We start from the raw sequence: 24,705 nt of genomic DNA, 5'->3' as shown, positions 1-24,705 counted from the left end.
TGTCACAGAATGGAATTCCATAACACACACACACACATACACACACACACACACACACACACACACACACACACACACACACACACACACACACACAAAGTCACACATAGCCAATCTAAGGCAATTCTTAAATAAAACCTGGCAGGTTTTTGATTCATTACATTCTATACATAATGAAATGATTTATTACATTACTGAATGTCTGATATGTGTGTATATGTAATATGTACCTGCGTACATGTGTGTGTGTTAGAGAAAGACTGAGAGAGAGCGAGGGGGTGGGGAAGGAAAGGGAATGATCATTCTTGTGGCTGTTTTTCTGTGATGAATAGCTTTTGGTACACACACATACACACACACTGATACACACAAGAGCACACACACAAAATAATGATCCTCCACCTGGTTGCCATTCTTTAGATGTGTGATAGAGTATAAAAAAAAAAAAATCAAACACAAACAGAACTATTTGGCCCTCTTTTCACTTCCTTATGGTGAGGGCTTTTACAAGCAGGAAACCTCAGCCATGGTGGTCTGCATGGATGTGTATGCATTTATTTGTGTGTGTGTGTGTGTATGTTCACACAAAATGAACAGCAAACCACATAAATTCTCATGAGCTGATACATGCTCTGTAGTAGACAATAACAAGCCAGTCACTCAAAAAAAGTCAAGCATCAGCACGGGGGAAAGTGAGAGAGGAACAGCTCAATGCAAGCAGGAAAATTGGGATGTAAACAAAAGCAAAAAAGAAAAGCATGCCTGCATGCACTATGAATGACAAATATCTGACACGGATTGTTAAAACTAAGCCACAGTTACCTACACACATACACACTGTGATCTCAACATACCTTGAGTGGTTTGTGGCTGTGCGGGTCAGTCTCTTCCTCCTCAACAGCGGTAGTTTTTCGCTTGGCAGCAGTCAGGTGGTACCTCTGAATGACCAGTGCCTCTTTAAACTCCTCTGGAGTCTTACTCTCCAGTAGCTTCTGCCTGAATGAAATGTCTGAGAACATGCTTGCAAACGTCCGGCCTAACTCCATTGCTGTCTTAGTGCTTTTCTTGAAGAGAGGAGGAGAGAGGAGAGGCGAGGAGAGGAGAGGAGAGGAGAGGAGAGGAGAGGAGAGGAGAGGAGAGGAGAGGAGAGGAGAGGAGAAAAGAGTCAAAGAGATGACAGATAAGAAGATAATCAAAGAGAGGAAAGGTAAGGAGGGGAGAGAATAAGAGAGGAGAAGATTGTTGACAAGAGGAGAGGAGAGGAGAGGAGAGGAGTGGAGAGGAGAGGAGAGGAGAGGAGAGGAGAGGAGAGGAGAGGAGAGGAGAGGAGAGGAAAGGAGAGGAGAGGAGAGGGGAAAATAATCAAAGAGAGGATAAAGCGGAAAATAGAGTAAGAAAGAGGAGAGGAAATGAAATGAGAAGATAACAGTCAAAGAACCGCATGTAACAGACAGAACACTTTTTATGGCAAGAATTATGTTAAATATTCATTGTACTTATATTCTTATGTTCAATTATAATTATTGGTTGCATGTTATATAAATAAATTAACTAAGAACAACTCAAAGTAAGTCAACGCAATTAGTTGAACATTTTAATAATTCCTGTAATCGAACCTTTCGGACTAATCCTTTCAGTTCCTGTGAGCATATGAACAGAAGAAATGTCCAATCTAATTCTTCTGGATTACATCTGAGCGTAAGAACATTTTTTTTTTAAGTTACATAACGTTTGTTTTGCTACAGTTTAATACACACAATGTGCAGAGATAAATCTGTAAAAGCAAGCAATCCTGCTTTTAGTGAAATGAGTAATTAAGCACACAAACGTGCCTCTGTACTGTATGTGTGTGATAGAGAAAGAGAGTGGCATCTGCTGTGTAGAGTGTAGCACATAATAGAGAGACAGAAAGGCTAAGGTGATTACAGTACAGTCTAAACACAAACACTCAGATTTATGGTTCAAATATAGTTTGTGAGAACAGCAGGGCTCCCAAAAAGCTTCCGGGGATAAAACTATAGAAGGTCAGGGCAGTCAGCATATACAGTGTGGGCATATATATATATATATATATATATATATATATATATATATATATATATCTGTGCGTGTGTGTGTGTGTGTGTTTTACCATCTTAAGCGGTGCAAGTATAAGGATGACATAGCGGACCTCAGCACAATTCTCCCCCCAGTTCTGAGGCCGGTCCAACCGAGAGATGCACACATGCCGCCTTTGTAAGGTCTTCACATTGCAGCTGTTGGAAGTCATACGGTGTTAATCATAATGCTAATTTTATGTGTTTATTTTATGTGTTAAAAAATTAAATGTGTATAATATAAATAGTATATATATATACTATATATTTTATTATATACTGTGTGTGTGAGTGCTTTATTTTCTTCTAATTAATGTTTTAATATTTCTGTCATATTTCTATTGCAATAATATGTACTGCTTAAATATTACTGACTGTTTATATACAGTATGAATATACACTCAAATGCTGTGCAAAAACATTTACCTTTTTTATAGGGTTTAGACGAAAGCTTTTCATTTCAACCTATTGTTATGATTAATATTCTTATTTTCAGTTCTATTGTTTAATCATTTGGCTGCTAGTTTCTATGAAAAGAGACACAGAGATTTGACATTTCTGAATGAAAGCTACAAGCCAGCTATCTAAAGTAGATAGAGTTATGCAGGATGAGTAAAAGACGTTTATGTTTTCTCCTATTAACCTGTTATTTTATTCATTACTTCCTGCCAACACCCAACAGGTTTCTGGGTTTCAGCATTTGTTTATAGATGCAGGTCTGATTTGCATCAGCCACAGAAGATAGGCGTTGGATTTAGCCAGTGTAAGATATTAGGCAGTGAGCTGTGTTTGGTGCATGCGCCTCGAGTTTGACACACGTTATAATAATATCTAGGGTATAATAATGTGCTTACTAATATAATAATACTATGTTATTAAGCACATCATATGAAAGTGCTGAGAAACATCTAGTGGACTCACAGGATGCAGAGCCAAGACTGCTGGTACTGGATGCCCGTGGCCGTAGCTGTCACACACTGCAGCGTCTCCGACAGCAAGTGCACTGCATGGTGGGGAAAGGTTGGGGTTAAACAAGGAGAGGGGACTGGACTGAGACAGGTGACTGGGGCAGAGGCTTAGGAATAGGAATATATGGTATGATAAAGTGAAGTTTTCCAGAAGAGAATGGAAATATGATTAATTCACATGGAATTTGGTTTTTAGACCTTCTGGAACAAGTTCCCTAGAAAAACAAGTGATAAAAAAGAACATGTTGAAATAAAGATGACATGCAATAACAAAAAAGTATTTATCACCACTTAATCTTTTATCACGTCACACTGGATGAAAAGGTCAGCACAGACCACTGAATGAAAGAAGCAGATTGAGAGCAGCAAGACATTAGATGCACAATGCACAATGCTGCAGCTGAAGTGAGTGACAATGAAGACCTTTCTGAAGAAAGCAGCAAATGTTTAATTCAAATTAATCAATCTGCATGAGTGTGTGCTCTTTCCTCTCTTATGAAGGTATGCACTGTCTAGCATACTAAGCAAGAAGGCTATGGGAGCACGTGTGCAAGTGTGTGTAGGTGAGTGTGTGCACGTGTCCTCTGTCAGAGGTGACAGGTGTGAGCTGTTGTGAATGGCCGGCAGGAACTGTGTACATGTGTGTGTGCGTGCGTATGTGTGTGGGTGTGCGTGCGTATGTGGGTGCGTATGTGTGTGTGTGTGTGTGTGTGTGTGTATGAGCTGTTTAGTGAGCGGGATGGATTTCTCTGGCACACAGTCACACTGTCTCATCAATAAGACATCACACACTCACATCCAAGACTGATGGGTATCGCCATGACAACACACTCAGTACCGACGAGAAAAAGGAAAAGAGGGCCAAAGAAAAAAAGTGCAGGAAGAATGTAGGAAAGAGAAAATGTATAGGAGGAAAAAGGACAAAGGATAATCTAGAGTGTGGATTACACTGATGTAGCTTTTGATGCTGTTTATAGAGAGCACTCTGGTCACGTTAGCATGTTCATACTGCGAACTAACACACATATACACAAATATAAATTTTGCACAAATAACACTCAATCACACATATAGAGACCTTTATAACTGGCATTCAGGCTAACTATTACACACTTATCAGAAAATGCACATGAAGCAGATCACACCTCTATCACCATGACCCCAAGAAGCTCTTAAACTATAAACCCAAGCTCTTAGTTGCACAAATGAATTACATGAATACAGCTAACACAGACCCACACGCACACACACACACACACACACACACACACACTTGTCTTATTAGCTTTGTTAGAACCTTCCTCTGACACAGTTATTAATGCAGCTACATAATACCTAACCTAATACTAACCTAATACTATGCTCTAACCCTAACCTTAACCTCAGAAACCAAAACCATTATTTTTTCCAAAATTGAAGCTTCAGTTATTCCTACAAAAAAGAATTAATTAAATTATACTAAATTAAATAAATAAATAAATAAATAAATAAATAGGTGACATTCCTATACTTGTTCTCCACCAAGATACAACCCCCCACCCACACAAACACACACACACACAAAGTATAGCAGCTTGCCAAATAATCTGTATGCAAATGTGTGTGTGTGTGTGTGTGTGTGTGTGTGTGTGTGTGTGTGTGTGTGTGTCTGGATGTGGAATTTTATTGTCTCAGTGTAAACACTTCCAAAATTCAATTTGTAAAAGATTATGCATTCAACAAATAAAGCAATATTAACTAATCACCATGTTCCTACAGATCAGTTACATCTGTCATTCAAATCCAACAGAAAGACAGACACAGAGTGTAAGAAGCAGATGGAGTGAGGTAGATGTCACGATGATGACGGAGGCAGGTCACATCTGTTTACATGCCCTTACCCTTATCATAGAAAAGGAAATTGGGAGACCTGTCTGCATGAGAGAATTGAAGACACAGACACACTTAGAGTTCAAAGATCACACAGGAGAGAAAAGGGTTAAGGTTAGTCACAGAAAAACTTAATAGTGTTACTCTGATCTAAAACAAAATTCAGATCCATATTCCATATAGATACAATGTTGCTGTAATTGAGAATGGACTGTCAGGCAGATGCTGAGGTCTGTCTCACCCCAAGCACAATATTATTTTCCTTCATAACTCGTCATTGCACTTGTGTCTGGGTTGAATAAGATGTGATGGAGCTCACAAATTTAACTTCATTCTCATTTGACTATAATTCCATCTACTGCTGCCTGATAAGTGTGTGTGTGTGTGTGTGTGCGCATGTGTGTTTGAGTGTGTGTGTGTGTGTGCATCTACACATGCATGCAAATGCAGTGGAAACATTTCTCATACATAAACACATAACATGCAGTAAACTCCTACAATTAGCTTCCATTCATGAGTCCGCCACAGAATATCATCAAACATTGTCATATTCATGATGTTCACATTCCAAAATCCAATCACACTTCAGCTCATTTGCATGCTCTCAGGCTCATGTCATTAATAAGATTCTCTCTCACATGTGAGCTTTGTATCCTAGCAACAAGGGAGAGGAGAAATGGATAATCCATGTGGTTCTGAAATAAGTTCAACATCCAATCGTCATCTATGTCTTAGCACCTTCAAATTTCTATCTATCTATCTTTATTTATATATATATATATATATATATATATATATATATATATATATATATATATATATATATATATATATAATATAAATATAAATATAAATATAAATAAATATGAAATGAAATATAGGCTTTCTAGGAAAGACTGTACTAACAAAAATACACACAGCACAAAAAGATTGGAACAGCTACATTTACTTGATGAATATAAGTCTACTTTTAGGGACCTTTAAGAGCGATTGGGCAAATTAATGAACATCCCCCTAAAGAGACCGAAGAGGGAAGAAAGGAAAACACTCACTACATTAACACACACTTCTTTAATTTACTGCAGCTTACTAATGCAATGCCTGTTCCTAACCCTAACCTTTAAGTAACTTAAAATAAATCTTTTGGCTCATTTACAGGTTTTTGCTTTTCAGTAATAGTTTAAGTTAAAAAAAAGACACTGAATGTGACCACAAGGTCAATACTGCTATATCATCCTATCATTATTGGGGCATTTAGCCCACATTAAGAGATAAAAACCACACCAACACACCCAAACAGAGACACACACACACACACTCACACACACACAAAGCTGTCAGAACCGTCTGTCTTCTGGTGGTACAGATTTCTGCAAAAAGGAGGTAATGTAAAAAGTAGGGGGAAGGCTTTTCTCTCACTGTTCCTTAAATAAGAAAATACAAAGAACAATATAAAACATACTTCTTGACCTGTGAAGAGAAAAATCTGAAGATAACTTACATTTAATTGATTATAAAATAAACTGTCAACTGCTACTTTCCCATCTAAATCCCATCATATAGAGAATGTAATAAGTGGCACACTATCAGCTTTTTTACGCTCACTAAAACAGGTCTTATAGCATAATATTTTTTGAGATGGCACAGTGGTAAACTTTGAATCGTTAAGCACAGATTAACAGATTAATTGATCTCTACAAATTCTGCATGGTGCATCAAAAACCAGTTCAGCTCTAAAGATGCCCACGTCTTTTTTTTTTTTTTTGCCTTCTCCTTTAAGCATAGATCAAGAGTCTGAATTCAAGCTGTGCAATAATTAACAGCTTTTGGTCATTAGTACAAGATACAATAAGCATTTAATTGTATTTAAAATGTTTGTCTCAACCTTCTAGAACAGAAGTTTGATTTTATGTAGCTTGTTTTGCCTTAGTGTGATCCTAGAGACAGTCATTAATCACATATCCTGAGTGGAGTGAATGCAGGACAGAGCTAAGTGGAGCTCATGTCCTGGCATGCGAGCCAGAGTCCTGACAGTTATAGTGAGTGGTGATGTGTAAATGCGTGGACACAAGTGTGCTATTATCACCTGCCTGCCCTGTCACGGTTTGTTCGGAGTCAGGCCTGACCTATGACCCCTCCCTAGCACATTCCAGATTGAGATGTGTGGCAAAAGCATTGCTGACGTTCTCACTGTCAGTGTGATCCTGCACATACTCCAAGTCTATTTCCTCTTAATTTTTTACCTTTCATCTTTATTTCCACCTCTTTTTTGTGTTACTCATCTTTCAAATGTTAACTACTTATGCTCATTGAAAAGCTACACAATGCGGTGCTGCTGATCACAAAAAAGGAAGAAAGTGAATAAAAGCTGTCAAGTGGGCTGTGGTTAGCGTCCCCCGTGTGTCAATCATTCCAGCATCGGGGACTAATGCCCTGGTGAGCTAACCCTTTTTAATGCTTTAATCCATGTGCTCTCTCTCACACACAAATGCAAACACACACACATTTTTTCTCCTTCCTTAGCTTACCATTGACCTCCTGTGAGCCAGCATCGGTGAACAGCGAGCTCATGATCTCCTCAAAGTTGCAGCTGGGCTCGGCCGTGTGTGGGTCCTGCGAGATGTGCCGGAGCATTGTCTTCAGCACGTCGTCCAGCGACGCCTCGTCCTCGTGCAGCAGGATACTCGCCCTTTCCAAGAAGCCATCCAGATCCCTGTGAGCCCTCACCTCCTCTTCAAAGTTCATGAGCTTTACATACTAATAACATACACATAGACATATGCACAATCATACAAGCATACAGACATGAATACAAAGAGAAAAACAGCGCTTCTGATTATAAGAGCAATAAAACAAAGCGGTACTTACTCTACGTGATGTATTAAGCAAGACACAGCCATGGATGTCAGAATCTAGAAGTGCAGAGAGTGAAAGAGAGGGAAACAGTGAGAATGACAATAACCAATGACCATTTGCACACAGCCTGAAATACATGTTTATTCACATATTTGTCACTGCTTGCTTGTTTGTTTTGTATAGTGTTCCGGTTCATCCAGATGGCAATTTAAATCTATGACAGGATGGATGCAGACTTATTATAACAGATAAGATAGTATGGGAGATTATACGCTGCAGACCTTTTATCACAAAGAAATCTTCCAATTTTACATACCATTTTAAAACCTGCCTATCAAGAGACATTCAGCCTGCATTAGCAACTCTTTTCTGCCTCTGCTCTCAGATTAGCGAGCTGCTGCAATGGGTTTGGGATTAAAAGGGCAACTTTGAGAATAAAAAGCCTGGTTTAAAAGCAGAATCTTGTATCAGAAAGGTTTTAATGAGCCGTAAATCTGTGTTAAATTAATAGGGTTATGTAACCCCCGAGCCATTTTAATCACTTATAGCATGAATTTTAAAATGTGCTTCTTGGTATGTCCCTGTGTAAGTCTGGGTCCTGTATAAAGGTCTTTACAAACTTTAAAAATCTTTACAGAAATTTCTAATATGCAACCGGATTTTTACAGCTTGAAAAAAGTTGTAGTTCATCTAATTCAACTGATTAAATCTATTTTACTCTCAAATTCAGTAAACTGGAGTGTGTGGAAACAGATTAACAACTTTTTGAAAATAGTGTCAATTTTCCTGTCCAGCAGACATGATCACCCCATGATAAATAACTTATACTCTGTCATCACAAAAACACACCCACACAAACACATTTTGCCCTGTTTGGCTGCAGTATGTCAGATGAGCTGAGTGGGGATTTAAATCTAGTTGAGTGCTGACGGGTAAGCGAGGGCTGGGGATGGCCCAGAGTCTGCTTGGATGAGACAATGCGAGAACAGTCCCTGCTTGCGCTCTATGAGCATATCAAATGCTGTGCAGGATTCACCAGAGCAGAAAAATGTATATTTAATTAAAACTTTAAAAATTTAATTGAGTATATTTGTTTAAACGGCGTTGGACGGACAGGTGCACACTCCGTCCACTGCTATCAATTAAAAGGAATGACTTTTGTTGAGTTTTATAAAAGAAATATTAGCTTCACATGTTGACATGAAATAATTTGTAAATTATTCTGTATAATTCATGTCAATTTTATTTGTATTGTCACAAAGCAGATTTACAGAAACATATAAACGGACACAAATTCAAGGTATAAATGGTATATTTAGAAATGTATAATTCAGAGGCGAGTGTAGCAAGGATAAATATGTCCTGACATGATATAAGGAAGGAAACCTTTACAGGAACCAGAAAGAAAATTGAACCCAGCCTCATCTGCATGACACAAATTAGTGTGATTATAAATCATTTCCCTTCTATAACTGTGTACTATATGGTAAACAAGTGCAATTATGTAACCAGGAAATTCATTATACTTTTAACATGAAGCCCATTATGTTGACGTTATCAACTGTTTACTAACGGAGACTTGAGTGCAAAAAGGCAATTACAGACCAGAGTGACTTATCATGACTAAATGCTCATGCAGCAAGAGATCTGAAAAGTTTAAGATGGCATTTGGCATTGCTGTAACATCTCCTGGCTGTGTTTGCTATTATCACTGCCAGCGAGGCATCACGCTTCTTAGCAGCAACTTTACTTATTTCTTAATTAGCTTTAAAAAGAAGAGCGAATAATGGTGGAATGTCGGAAATGACAGTGCTTTACAAACAATGAATTCACTATTGCTGATTAATAAATAAAACATTTAGAGCCTCTTTTTTCCATTTATGGTTTTCCAGTTCCTGTTTTTTTTTAATATAGGTGGGTTGAGTGATGGCAGCTGACCTGTCACCATGTGTGGGTTTAAGGGTGTCACCACCTAATCACAATGCACCTGAGAATGTTGCCTTGGCAACAACTGACCTGCTAACCTGAGCATCGCTGGAGCTAATCAACAGCTCTGGGTCCAGCTCGATTAGACTCACACTCTCATACTCTCTCTCTCTCTCTCTCTCTCTCTCTCTCTCTCTCTCTCACTCTCTCACTCTCTCACTCTCTCTCACAGACCTGTCCCTCCTTGGTGTGTCTGGTTGCCGTAGAGATGAATGTCATCTCCTGATGGGATAGGAGAGTCCTGACCCTCCTCCCGGTCCTCGCTCCCTTCCTCCTGCCTGTCTCGCTCCCTCTGCTCTGAGAACATGTACCATCATGTACAGACACACAGACCACATGCACTCCATTACACCAAGAATATGGAAATACACCTCATTCTTTACCCCAGATTAAAGACAATACATTAACACTGGTCACGCACAATGATTAAATAATATTAATATCATAGTTATTATTAGATTTGGGCTTCAAAATAAATTACACTGGAAATTACATATTACTATATAAACGTAATTACTATATACATTACAGTATATATACAGTATAATATATAAATTACAAATTACTATATAAACATAGTTGCAGTTCTGTAAACGTATACAGAGAATAAGAAGAATAAAATAGGTTGTGATTTCAAGTAACAAACACAGCAAATACACACAATTTTGTACTGATGACTTTGTTATGAGCTCCTCATTGAGCGCCTTTGTTATCTCTAACTGACTGCAAACTATCTAAACTATATAGAAATAAAGTTAGCCAAAGATCTGATGTAATATGGAAAGTGCAATTGCAACATATCCTACACCTTTATAAAGTTTTATGCGATAGATTTAAGCCAACACTGTTATGCCTTTATAAATCTTGGAGGTACAGTACAGTAAGCATTAACACGCAGATCAGCTGCCTCCTTCTCTGACCTGTGCAGATTTATTCCTGCATCAAATGAAAGGCTATAAATATTTAAGTATTACACAAAGTTTTTGTTTGCTGTTTCTGCTCTGCTAGTGTTTTTGTTTCTAGATTTCTTACAGTGAATCAGTAGAGGAAGCTTTGTCACTGTTGGATTTAACCTGTTTGAATAGAATCCATCCCTGTCATTATTAAGAGAAGTTAAAATCAAACTCTCGTGTGTTTTCCATTGTAAACCTTTTTGGTTTAGCTTCAGGTTTTATTTAAATTACTTACCAATGTAAGTCAGAAAAAACCCTTAGCAATCAAGTCTGATTAGGAAGACATTAGCAGTGACTCAACTATCAACTTGACATGGCTGGGCTCTGTGCTATGGCTCTGCGCTGTGTCTGTGCGCTGTGTATCTGTGCTGTGGCTCTGAGCTGTGGCTCTGTGATGTGTCTCTGTGCTGTGTCTCTGTGCTGTGGCTCTGTACTATGGCTGTGTGCTGTGTCTCTGTGCTGTGTCTCTGTGCTGTGAATCTGTGTTGTGTCTCTGTGCTGTGTCTCCGTGCTGTGCCTCTGTGCTGTGGATATCAGCTTCATATCTGTCCATTCATTCATTTATTCATGTATTCGATAAGCCATTCTATTATGCTCAATGGAAAGCTAGAAAGGAGTAGTGGGAGGGCTAATCCTTATCCATATGGGAAGTGACTATGCTTTGCACATGGAGGGTTTCGTTTCCCTCCACACTGGCAATTGCTCTCTTTCTCTGTCAGTCTTTCACTCGTTTTTTTCCGTCTCAAGGTTTCAAAATATCTGGGAATGATCGCATTCAATACTTTATCTCATACAAATTAACAGCATTGGAGTAAAGTCTCTTCAGAATATTAATTAAGAGGTATGAGCAAATCAATCAGATGATGCAAATACTGCATTGAGATTTAAATTGAATGTGTACACATGGACTTGAGTCATTCGCTTGTCTATTGTGACTTTCACATTATTAAATAAGGTTGCTGTTAAAGTTTATTAACTGAAAGAAATGTTTTTTAAAGCAATATTCTTCCCTTCTACAAAGCAAACAGACATGGATGGATGGATGGAGGCAAAACACTGACCTGTGTTTGAGGATGAATTATAGCAACGTTGTAAGCAGCACGAAAAAGATCATTACATTTTTTTACTAACACCAATCCTATAAACTACAATGAAGAATTACTAACCCAAAATAAAACTGAGATGTAAAATAGAAATGAAAATTCAGTATTTAATGGTTGTGACTACAAACATTTTCATTTACGCTCAAAGAGAACTTTATATTAGGAACACTACTAATACTGGGTATTTCTCTCTTCTTTCTCTCTCATGGTTTCTGCTGTATTGCATGTATACAATTTTACAATTGTGGTTGTATGATTTCAGTTTGCATGAGGAAAGCAGCGCTGTATTCAGTGTGCTAGATTAACCTTAATGTATGGGCACTGTTTAAATTTCCAGACAAATCTTTGATGAAAGTAATCTGCATTGGTTGAATGTCAAGGAATTATATGAACACTGTAGGTGCAATTAAAAAAAAATTTGCGTAAAATAGCATGAAGTAAATGTAATGTAAATTATTACATAAATTATGAATTTATTGCAGTCGCCAATGCATATTAAGAAGAAAACAATGACATTTAGCTAACTTTGCGTGAGAGAGATGTAGGTGATGAGACAGAGTGTATAACTGTAATTTCAGTCATATCAACCTGTTATACCTTTCATACCCAATATATCTGTACCTATATATTTGTGTATGTTGGTCTCATCTGCGATGGCAATGCCTTCATCCGCAGGGCACGAGACAAAAAAAAACATGAAGTGTAAGATCTTTGCCAAGTTGTTCTATCTATCTATCTATCTATCTATCTATCTATCTATCTATCTATCTATCTATCTATCTATCTATCTATCTATCTATCTATCTATCTATCTATCTATCTATCTATCTATCTATCATCTATCTGATGACTGAATTCACAAGGTGCAAGAAAGTCTTATGTAGATGTTCCCACCAAATATAGCAAATATTGTTAAGAAATGTCAAGGGAGGATCCATACAATACTTTACAAAATATAAAAATTATAATAATAAAAATATAATAGTCAGAAACACACACACACACGCACACACACACACACACACACACACACACACTCACCCATTTCCTGATAGAAGTATCCATTCTTGGCCATGACCGAGGACGGAGCCTCTGCAATTCAAAAATAAACAAAGACACAACAATCACACACTCATCAATAATAACAAAAATTAAACATTCCCATGTCATACCTAAGGACCGATATGGATCTAATTTTGATTTACACAATTTTTAGTTTAATTTTTAGTCTAATTTTTGGTTTACATACATTTATTATTTTTTATTGTTGCACAAAGTTATAAATATGCATAGATGATATGTGAATAATATCCTTCCGTTTCTAATTCGTTTGTGAAATAACAGTTGAACAATTCTGATATATAAGTAGGAGTGATGTTTTACTTGGTATCATCGTTGGCTGTGATTCAGGTCATCACAGCTGTGATATTCAATACAGCAAGTTTGTAAGTGTGATATTGCTTTTATATCAGAATCAGAATCAGAATTAGAATCAGATTTATTGGACAAGGAATTTGGTTCTAGCAGTTTGTGCCTCTCAAAGGTACAGACATAAATAACACTATACTATACAAGAAAACAATGCAGACGATGAGATTCAATATAGACAGAATATATTGACAATATTGTGGCTGAAACATAAGCTACTCTGTATTAAAGTAGCTTATGTTTCAGCCACAATATGGCCAGATTTTGCTCCGTCATTGAACAGAGATGCTGGATAAAGTGTTGTGTGTTGCCATGCAACACACACTGACTGACAACCTGTACTATGTGTAGTAACGGTTTCAACTAGAATTGGAATTTTATGCAGTGAACACAAAATGGCTTCCTACAAACAGTGAAACTAAGCAGAATGCTGTAATCTTTGAGCACGGTTTGTTCAATCAGATTAGTGGAATGACGTTTACCATTGTAGAATTCAGATTAATGATCTATTTTAAAATTACTAATCATTCAATAATTAAAAAGACAGAGAATGTCTCAGTAAAACTTCAAAAAAAAAAAAAAAAAAGCAACCTTTTTTTTTTAAACCTCAAAAGCTCTATTGTATTTGAGCCTATAACAGCAATAACTAGTATGATGTGTGGCCTCCAGCCTCACGCCCTGCTAAATGGCAAATTAGAAGTTTACATCACTGCATGTAGGCACACACGCATACAATTATATACACACCTTATATATACCTGAAACAAGCAGACCTGAAGCTGGACTGTAAAAAAAAGAATAATGCGTTCTCTCTCTCTTTCTCTCTCTCTTTCACATACACACACCAGTGCATTGAAATGTACATGCACTGACAGACAAACCCCATACACATTTCCACACCTGTGCCCTACATTCATTTGGTGCTGCTTAAGGGGATATTTATGAGGTGAAGTCAGCCGTGACTGAGGTTTCTCTCCCTCCAGTTTCTAACTCCCTAATTGTCAGGCATGTCTTTTTCCAGCTCCTTCTGACTCTCTCCATCTAAACAGAAACACACGTTCCCTGAAACATGCTCACCGAGCCTCGACACACACCCTACTATAAAACTATGTATCAAAAACACTTATGGGCAAACACAATTTACCTTGCCATCGCTCTAGTACAGAGGTTCAGAGTTAAGTGCCTCTCACATAGGCGCTATGCCAGTGTCAAGTGGAAAGGCAAGGGCGTTAAAACCATCATGTACATGGTCCAAATCCCCTGGAGTTCCAGCATGGACTCAAACCAGCGACTCCTGATGTTTAACAGCAAACCTCCATCAGGATCATGATGCCTGTGGGAAGGCCACCTTTTGGAAGTTCAACCACAAATGGCTTTAAATGACACTCATACAAGACCACAGACACACATGAAAAAAAAAATGATGCTGTCATTAACCTCTGTTTTGAACTCTGGAACTCTGGGGATAAATTGTAAAAAAAAAATATTGGTTCGACTTTGAGATATTCCAACTCGATTCTTTCTAGCAGAATCTACTGTAAACACCACTTCATGTAAGTCTCATTTTGGCAGCTCCTTACACATATCATCCTTATTACCACTCTTACAAAAAATGCAACAAAAACAGACAACCTTTAACTGTTCCAGACAATTAAAACACACCAGCACATGCACACACAGACACACACACATTCACAGACATCACACCACTGATATAACACTTGTCTATTGATCACTTGGAATCACTGAACCTCCAGCTCTAAACCGAATAATGAAAAACAAACATCAGCTCCGGCCATGGAACAATAATTTCCCTCGGTGGCACCACACATGCCCCGCTGTGTCAGGCTAAAGGCAATATGATTGGGATTTTCGACACTGCCGACTGCTGCTGGTACAGCCAATGAACGGTCCATCTGTGTTTTATTTCCTCAACCCAACGTCATACGTACGACATTAGGAGGAGGAAAATCAAACAGGAAACAATTTGCATAAATGACAAGACAATGCAGACATTCTTAAGTAAAGGCTGGAAAGGTTTTTAAGTCTGAATGAATTCGGTTGTTTCTAACTACACCTTGATAACAGTTAGATACAAGACAACACGTCATATTGTCCTAAGGTCATTATGGAATCTTGGGTTCACTCTAGCATTCATGACTACAAGTGTGTTTGACATGTTAACTGAATGTCTGTTTCTTACTAGATTTTGTGACCTTTATCACCCAAAAAGGCCAGAGAAAGTGTAAACATAGTTCCAGGAGCTGGGATTCATTTTGAGTGGCAGTTATGGTGGAGAGGAACCTGATCATAGGTCAGACTAGAAGGTCACATCCTCACAGGAGAATGAGTGGACAACCCTGACTCAGAAACAGTGGGGCGTGTGTAGTCCCTCTACACATTGTTTATGTGCAGGTGCAACTTAAAGATGCTGGTGTACTGATGATTTAGTTTGATGCATGCCCTTTTTTTCATGTTTTCATCCAGTTGCTTTTTCTGGGGACAGAAATGTGCCGAACCTTTGCTGATGTGGCTGTAGCAGTTGTTTCTTCAACATCCTCTAAATGGCAAAAAAGTAAGGCCAAGAAAAAAAAAAGAATATGTTTTACAACTTGATTTTGTGAATCTATACTTTATCTGTCCATATTCTTTCATAAAAATAAGCAATTTCCAGAAATACTAACTAAATATGATAAACTCAATTTTTATTGGCTCAATAAGCACCTTTTTTAGGAACAACATACTCATACTAGGTCAAGGCTTCACTTTGCTCTCGTGGAATGGATTCCACAGCATGTTGGAAACATTCCTTTGAGATTCTGGCTCATGTTAACATGATCACATCACATGATCCCTACAGATTTTTCAGGTGAGTCTCTTGTTCAACCACATCCCAAAGGTGTTCTACTGGATTCAGAACCAATGACTGGAAAGGCCACTGAAGAAATTAACTCATTGTCATGTTTCTAAAACCAGTTTGCTTTGTGACATGAAAGTGACATGGAAGTGACCATTAGAAGAAGGTTAGATTGTAGGAAAGAAGGGATGCACATGTTCAGAAACCATACACGAGTAGTCTGAGGCATTCAAGTGATGATTGGCATTAATGGCACAAAATGTGTCAAAAAACAAACCCCACACCTTTAGACCACCTCCACCAGCCTGGACTGTTAAAGGCAAGTTGGGTCCATGGATATATGCTTGTTGATGCTAAATTCTGACTCTATCATCTGTGTGCTTCAGCAGAAATCAAGATTCCTCAGGCAAGGTAGCCTCAGCTTTTTGTTCTAGGCTGACAGAAGTGGAACCCACTGTGATGTTCTGCTGTTGTAGCCCATCGACCTCACGGTCCTGCATGTTGGGCTCGACAGATCTGCTGCTTACTTAGTTTATTGCACCATTCTGAGCAAACTGTAGCAGTTTCCAGAAATCCCAGAAGATCAGAAGTTACAGAAATACTCAAACCAGCCAGTCTGACACCAAAAAAAGCATGTTTTCCCCATTCTGGATGTTGATGTGAACATTAGCTAAAGCCGGTGACCCATGTGTTGCCCTGCTGCCGCACAACTGGCTGATTAGATAATTGCTTGAATTGGTAGGTGTAAAGGAGTTTCTAATAAAGTCCAATGAACAATATTCGGTACTGTTGCTTATAACTGTGCTGTAAATAATACACACCAGGCAGAGTGATGTGGAACAACATGCAAGCGAAATTTAACTATGTTGTGTTGTATAAAAAATGATTGACATCAATTTTTTAGAATGAACTAACTAGCTGTTTACTTAACAAAAACAGATACATAATTATTATACATATTATTGTTATAATAATTCTATTGCGAAGGGGTTGAGCGCAGCAGAACTGCTGTTACAATTACACCACACAGAGCTGCGCAAAGATGGTTTCAGACCTGGCACTGGGGCCATTTTAAAAAACACAAAAACACAGATCAACAGATTTCAGTTGCAACAGGCTTCTTGCTTAGATAACCAGAAGGCAAACTGAGCTGTCAGACTAAACACAGAAAAAAGGTTTGTCGTTTCGCACCGAGATCATGTAAACAGAAGTGATAGAAAACACAACCGCACTCTCTCTCACACACAAACATAACTTTGTGAATAATGGAGAGAAGATTCGAAATGAGTAAAACCTAACACAGTTTCATGCTAAACAGTAAACACATGCTAAAATGCAGCACAGCATTGTGAGAGCAGTGTGCTCTCATACCTTACATAGCGGCACATCGATGAGATGTATGATGAGCAAAACTCATATTGCATCAAGGGGCTTGATATTTTTCATTTGAAGATGTTACAACCTAGTTGTTAAAATGAGATGTGCAAAGAAGTGACAAAGAGTTTACATTAAAAAAAAAAAAAAAAATCACCCATCATGTGCTTTTAATTTCAAATAAATTCCTTATACCACTGCATGACTGAAAGGTTGAATCTGACTGGTCAGAAAGTTTGTACTTCTGGCTGTAGCATGAACAAGAGGTTTGTAGAAATGCACTTGTTCAAATGCCGTTTTGTTTATATAGTAACAGCTCAGACAAAGAGACGTGTATGGTGGACTTTTCACATAATCTAAGAAACAGATATACAGATTTAAAGAACAAACAGATTTAAAATCATGTTCTCTGCTGCGTGTCATGCTGCATCACAAGCCCCCAGAGTGCATTGTTGCCCTATAACAGCATGCATTGTACTCCTTGTGTATATGCCATTTTTTATTAATGCATAAAAGCCTTATTGTTACTGTAACAGGGAACAAGCATTAGGTTAGATCTAGAGTTCAAAAGATTAAGCTTTAATAATTATAGTTCTATAGTTGTATATTGATAACATCTATTTATTTACCTAAATGTATCGACCTTTATTACTTCATTAAAATTAAATCAATACTTTTAGACACCCAATGCATATTTAAAAGCATTTTTCTCCCTTATTTTTATTTTTGTTACCAACAAGTCTACACTTGCGATTGAGAAAAGTGCAATAGCGAGAAAATAAACTGTCAGTCCTGGAATGTCTGTAGTTATCAGAAGTAGAAACTAAAGTCAGAAAATTCAAACAACAAATGACTTAGTTTTGTTCACAAAGTTACCTCCATGGCAACCGTTGTTATCCTGCACATTATTTTTTAGATGTAGGATTTTTTTCAAAAATAGGGTAGGACAATTGCTTTCATTCAACGATAATCCTTAGCATTCAACCACAAAAGGCAGGTGGAGAGAATTTTTCACATTTATAAAACCTGTAAATTCAGCCTGGCCTAGATTTGTAGAAACAGGAACACAAACAGTTCCTGTCAGTCTTTCGGTGTTCCAACTGTCTCTCTTGTTCAAAGGAGTGGCAGCGATGCGATGTGTACTGTATGTGTTACAGGATAAAACCTTATGTGCTGCTGTTCCTACTCACCTGTAGCCCCTGCAGCCTTCCCCCAGGTCTTGTGGCGTACTCCGCTTACTCCACCTAAAATGACCTTTCACTGGAATCTGTGTTGCAGCCAAAGGCTTTGTGTATCATCTAATCATCTTCCAGAAACTCTTAATATAAATAGCTCAGGTAGCGAGTGTTGTTCTGACATTATTGTTCCGTATTTGATCACCACCATCACAGATCCTGATATGAGAAATAAAAGTGGTGCACGCCCAAAGCTGTAGGAAGTAGGCACAACTAATAACTGATGAAGGAAGTGGTACTGTGGCAGATTCAGCGCTAAATCACCCGGCAGGGATGAGTGTGACTGCGGCCATCACGCTTCCTGATCTGAGATTATTGTACAGCAAACGGGCTGCAGGGCTCACGTCTTACTGAACTACACAACAAGAGCACCAGAGCATGACATGTGTTATTGGGATCGCACAAGACAAAAGTACTCAATGCTTGTACACATATGATTTGCACTAAGCATACAGCTGAAGACACACGCAAACGAACTAATCCAAACTAATTCATCTTCATCTTTCTTTATTTTACTGTGAGGATATTTATAATGCAGACACAGATAAGCTACCTCTGTTTCTTTCCTGTTCCAGATTTTTCTGTGTATTGTTTAGTCACATAGACAGTAAACAGCACAGACGCTTCATGATCAAAGCCAGATCAGAAGAGAGAGAGAAGGAAGGAGAGCGAGCGAGCAAGAGAGAGAGAGAGAGAGAGAGAGAGAGAGAGACAGACAGAGTGAGAGCAAGAGAGTTGAGTTGAGTCTCTGGAGGCACTGTAAATTCTACTCAAGTCAGAACTGATGCAAAAGCATTTCTTTCACAGTACAGGAAAGTACCTGTCTTTATATTTGGATGGATAACAATATCTGGGGGAAAAAAAATGCTAAACCCATTTTGGACTAAGCTGTGTACTTTGTGTTTTCGCCGGCACTGTGAGCAGGTATGGCAGGGATGCCTTTAGTGCTGCATTACTCACACAAGGCAAGCTCTTTTCACAAACAGGAAGTGAGAACTCACAAAGCAGATCGTTTTGTCTGTGTGTGTGTGTGTGTGTGTGTGAGTGTGTGTTATGTGCTTCTACATGCTAAACCCATGTCCTCGTATATTTCTATGAGTGTTCCATACAAAAAAGTTTGATTCTTGTACGAGTTCTTCACAGAGACATGAGAATGAAGTTGTGATTACACAATGCTAGAGAACAGTGCAAGAGAAACTCAGGGGGGTTTGGATTAAAAAAAAAAAAATCAGTCCCCCCCATCATTGAGCAATAGACATATGTGTGGTTTGCATGCTTCTAAACCACAAGGCTATTTGCATATCTTTTGATGCTCTGTTTCCTCCTACAGGCCTAGCTGAAATGAGAAGCACCAAATGCAAAATGTGTCTGTCTCATAAGCTCTCTCTGTGTCTCTGACAGTACTGAGAATACAAGATGAACACGGGATGGCCAAACACACAGTACCATACACACTCCCTCTGTCTCAGACAATAATAATGAAAATTTACAGCTCTGGGCTTAACATCCATGACTGAGAAACAAGAGAGGCAAAGACAAAGAGAATGGCAGGGCTAAGGGCGGAATGCACAGCTGGAGTTATGTACTGTACAAGCATTTGTGCACTTAACAGTTTTCAGTCAAAGATTATCATCTCTCTCTCTCTCTCTCTCTCTCTCTCTCTCTCTCTCTCTCTCTCTCTCTCTCTCTCGTTCATTAGAGATGTTGTGCAGGTCCTATGCTGCTAAGACATCACAGCTGCTCTGAGAATAAAGACACGCTAGACTACACGGTGTGCATAAATACCGCTGCAGCACTGTTATTGTACAAATCTCCAATAAGGACTGTATTGTGACAGTAAACTTTCAGATGAACAACGCATTATGGATTTCATACCACAAAAATACCCAAATAAGTGTATTGTCTACATGTTCAGGAAACTTCTATGGTCCGTAGCATCCTTTGAAGCATAGATATGATCGTGATCCTGGTCAGGATGCATGACACAACAAAAAACCTCAGGTACTGTAACTGCAGACAGAAATAATTTTCTGTTGTGTCATGCATTTGTTTTTTAAAAGTAAAAATAACCCTTCTGAAAAACAAACTTGTTCCAATTGTTGCACCGTAGAAACACGTGTTATTGCATCGTGTTTTCTCCTACAATGCTTGATAAGTGATCAGTCATTTCTTGTGGACTTCTCCTCTTCAGCTCACTCCACAGGTTAAGATCAGGGGACCCTGACAGACATGTTATCCTGTGGTCGCTGCAACATTTCTTCTGGTACTTCATGGAGTTTTTAGTGCCATGTATTCTAAAGGGGTACACCAAAATCCACCTTGATTTTTGTTGCCTAATAACCTTTTATTTTAAATCTTTTCTCACCATATAACGTAATGACGCTTTAGTCATAGTTCTATGAGTAACTATTGAACTTACTTTTGTGTTTAGATGAAAGGGATGTCCAAATAGATGTCCCTCTGTTTGTGGGCACAGAGCTGATTTTTAATTGTAGATTAGGAGATTTGAGCAAGCAGAAATGTTACCATCTTCTACAAATCTCCAACTGTGACCCTTGCAGCGATTTCTGCCTCATTAACCAGAAACTTCAGTGCATGTGGGGGCAAGAAACACTTGCATCCTCTTCCAGGCAGGTTCATTATGGCTCTTGTTGTTTGAAACTTAATTAATGTGAATATGAGCATTTCAGGCATGTAGCTATTTTTTATAGCCATTGTCGTGACACATTCATGTATGCATTATATAATTCTTGTATGCATTATATACACATTCATGTATGCGTTTTTCACAATCCAAAGTCTTTCCCAAGGTTTTCATCTTCCTTTTTTTTTTTAACCAATCTTTACCATCAGTGCCAATAATTCTGGATGCAACTGTAACCTTTAACTCGCTTTTATTCTGGCCATAAACTCTTTGCTTCTTGATTCGTGGCTCCCCACGAATTAGTTAGATGGTTAAATGTTCTATCTTTCCAAAAGTTCTTTTATTCTGAACCCTTTTTGAAAGAGAACCATCTGCTGCAGTGTTTGACATACTGTAGGTTCATTAAGTCCAAACAAAGAAAAAGCCATTTAGGATACCAGAGGAACCATTTTGTATAAGTAAGCTTGTGCCGTGCCTGAAATGACACACTGTAGGTCTATTGAAGAAGTGTTGAGGTAAACTTGTGCTGCACATATGCAATGATTTCCAAATGTTAAACTGCATGGACTGTCACAGAACATTTGAGTATTGTTGCTTGCCATGTGGATGTCCACAGTTTACCAACTTCAATTTGGTCACTTCGAGTAAAGTGAGGGTGAAAACTCATGTTTGCTTCCTAACCTTTTACCTAACCTTTTGTGTGGCATGCTACACTGCAAGAACACAACTTTCCAAAATGACTTATTACATGAGAAATTACGTTTCAAATGTTCTGCACAGCAGTTTGGAGAATAATTTATTGCTGCCTTAGAGCTTCCTAAAGCAATTTTGCTGTCTCATAATATGCCCAGTGGGAATCCTGTGGGTGACAATTACTGTACTGATAATTTTATCATTTTTTTAAATTAAAAGCACTGATAAACAACATACTATAAAACTGCAATGTTCTTTTTAAACTAGGCTCTTGCTTTAGATCAATGACTTCCTGACTTTAGGACACTTAGATTGACCTTTATTAAGATCTAAGCAGACTTATAAGACAAACTCTCATAGCCTGTGATGTAACATGTTATTTTCTACTCCTAACTGCAGCTGGAGAACAAAATCTTAACCCCAAATGCTTCAACTGAAGTATTTTGGTTCTACCAAGTCTGACTGGCTTCTTGATGCACAGAGAGTGAAAAGACAGCACATCAACATGTTACAGAGGTTTAGAGCCTGGCTGTGCATCGTAAAAGTAGATGAGAACAGTTCCCAGTGCAATAAATGGCTTAGACTAGTAATGGCAAAGTTAGGTAATAACTCACACCTAATGAAACAATTGATTAAACATGGGATTAATTTCCATCAAGAAAACCTTTGACTGCACAAAAGGCACTGCTAAGTCACCACTAGAGACTGAAGAATCTGAGCAAAGCACCCAAACACAATTAGCAGTTTACCCATCAGCTTTCTGAAAAAAGACAATATTTGCAACTATTGTGTCTTTGTCAATCTATGAAGACATTTTGATTCGACAGTTAGCACCAAAACTAGCAGTTACTTACTATCTATACTCATATAGCCAGACTGGAGGCAAAAAGGTCTGGACTCCATAGCAACTTTTATTCGCCAAGGATAGCCCAAAAGGGCATCTGACTGACATGTAAAGCAACCAATCACACTTGGTTGACACTACAAAAACAGTCTGGCATAAAACTATAGATTATTCATTTAAGAAAGTCTTGAAAATGAACTTCTATAACGTGAACTTCACATAATTTGGAAACTCCAGCACTCGTTGTCACAGTTGTAAACATGACGGTTTCCTTCTTCTGTGAGGGAAGTAGAGAGTCACAACGGCTGTGTTTCCAGACGGGCCATTATAAAACCTGACACACGTCTCCTGGAAATCCTGTAGAACCCAACCAATTAGGTGCCTCCTATTTTGTATGCCATATGCATTAGACCTTCAGCCAAAGGTTCATGGGTGTGACGTTTGTGGCTGAGACTATTAACTCTCTAGCGGCTCTCACCATATGAATGCGTACAAATGTACTCTCTATAGTGTTTTGACTTCATGTGTTAGAAGCGCTGACAGAGCCAGTGGCAATTCTATTCTACATACTATAGCAGAAAACAGCAAAGTTGCCTTAAGCAGAAATGTCACAGCAGCAAACAAATATTATATATATTGAAATATAATATAATAGCAATACAGGCTATATAATAAGTGGGGAATACAAAGGTATCAAAGCACTATTCTTTTAGTAACTGTATCAAATTTAAAATAATCACATCAATGTTAACAATTTTCAAACCATACCCAGCCCTACACCTTAAGATTCATATCATCAGGTTGCTCTATTATTTCCTCCATTTTTTCAGATTTGGTTACCTGGCAATTTCCACCCACCAGCCAGCTCCCAATAACCAAAATAATCTCCGCCATTATATGAGAGCTACCAAAGAGGGAGGGTGAAAGCTAAAGCATGCTTCCTCCAAGATATGTGAAGTCAGCCAAGTGCATCTTGCAACTGCTGCATCCTGCATCAGAATGCTTTTCTCTTGCATCAGCCCAGGTTGCACAATAATTAAATTAAACAAATTGTTCATAGGCAGAAGTAGGAAGACAACAAGTCCCAAGTAATCTCCTAATCTTCAACTTACACAATACAGCCTAAAAGAGTGGAGGTTATTATAACTGCAGAGAGGGACAGAATCTGTTATAGGATGAAAACATACAGTCACCGAGCAATGACCAGACTGATTAAAGATGATAATACAGTGCAGACCTTTACTGCAACTCATTCTGTACAATTGTGGTGAGCAGAAAAGCATCTGAGAATGCACAAGAAGTTGAACCTTGAAGCAGACTGGCTCAACAGCAGAAGTCCAAGTCAGGTTCTGTCAGCCAAGAGCAGAAAGCTGATGCTGCAGTGGGCACAGACTCACAAAATCTGGACTGATACAGACTGGAAAAATGTAGACGGAGCTAATAGCACATATCCATGGACTTAACGTACCTTCTGCCAAGAGTCCAGGCCGGGGGTGGTGTGATAATGTGGGGAATGTTTTCTTGGCACACTTTGGGGCATTAATACCAATTAATAACCACGTTAATGCCACAGACTATTTAAACATTGTTGTTGACCATGTGAATCCATTCATGGTCACAAGTTACCCATCTTCTAATAGTTTACACATCTTCTGCAAGTTTCCACATGATAATGCACCATGTCAATTTAAAAAATCAAAAACAGTCTCAAGCTGGTTTCAGGAACATGACAATGAGTTTATTGTTCTTCAGTGGCCTTCCAAGTCATTGGATCTGAATCCAGTAGAACACCTTTGAAA

At 38.4% G+C, this 24,705-nt stretch overlaps 1 protein-coding gene across 6 annotated transcripts in view; it reads right to left on the bottom strand.

Annotated features, from left to right (window-relative positions):
* The window catches only part of slc4a11 (solute carrier family 4 member 11), a 48,317-nt gene that overhangs the window by 13,276 nt on the left and 10,336 nt on the right, over window positions 1–24,705 (bottom strand). For 2 of the 6 annotated variants that reach the window (XM_060872249.1, XM_060872250.1), the window contains exons 2-8: window positions 12,873–12,923; window positions 9,950–10,072; window positions 7,802–7,845; window positions 7,462–7,690; window positions 3,018–3,099; window positions 2,132–2,255; window positions 855–1,064 (exon numbers count right to left, since the gene is read on the bottom strand). In XM_060872249.1, the coding sequence (XP_060728232.1) occupies window positions 855–1,064; window positions 2,132–2,255; window positions 3,018–3,099; window positions 7,462–7,690; window positions 7,802–7,845; window positions 9,950–10,072; window positions 12,873–12,923 (863 nt within the window). Of the gene's footprint in view, window positions 1–854; window positions 1,065–2,131; window positions 2,256–3,017; window positions 3,100–7,461; window positions 7,691–7,801; window positions 7,846–9,949; window positions 10,073–12,872; window positions 12,924–18,680; window positions 19,028–24,705 lie in introns of those variants that run through there. The other 4 variants (XM_060872254.1, XM_060872252.1, XM_060872251.1 and 1 more) reach the window with 3 other exon arrangements.

The sequence above is a fragment of the Tachysurus vachellii genome, chromosome 6, assembly GCF_030014155.1.
Source record: "Tachysurus vachellii isolate PV-2020 chromosome 6, HZAU_Pvac_v1, whole genome shotgun sequence".
NCBI classification, from domain to species: domain Eukaryota; kingdom Metazoa; phylum Chordata; class Actinopteri; order Siluriformes; family Bagridae; genus Tachysurus; species Tachysurus vachellii.
The sequence above is the reverse complement of the archived record's forward strand: the minus strand, read 5'-3'. Positions and strand labels throughout refer to the sequence as shown.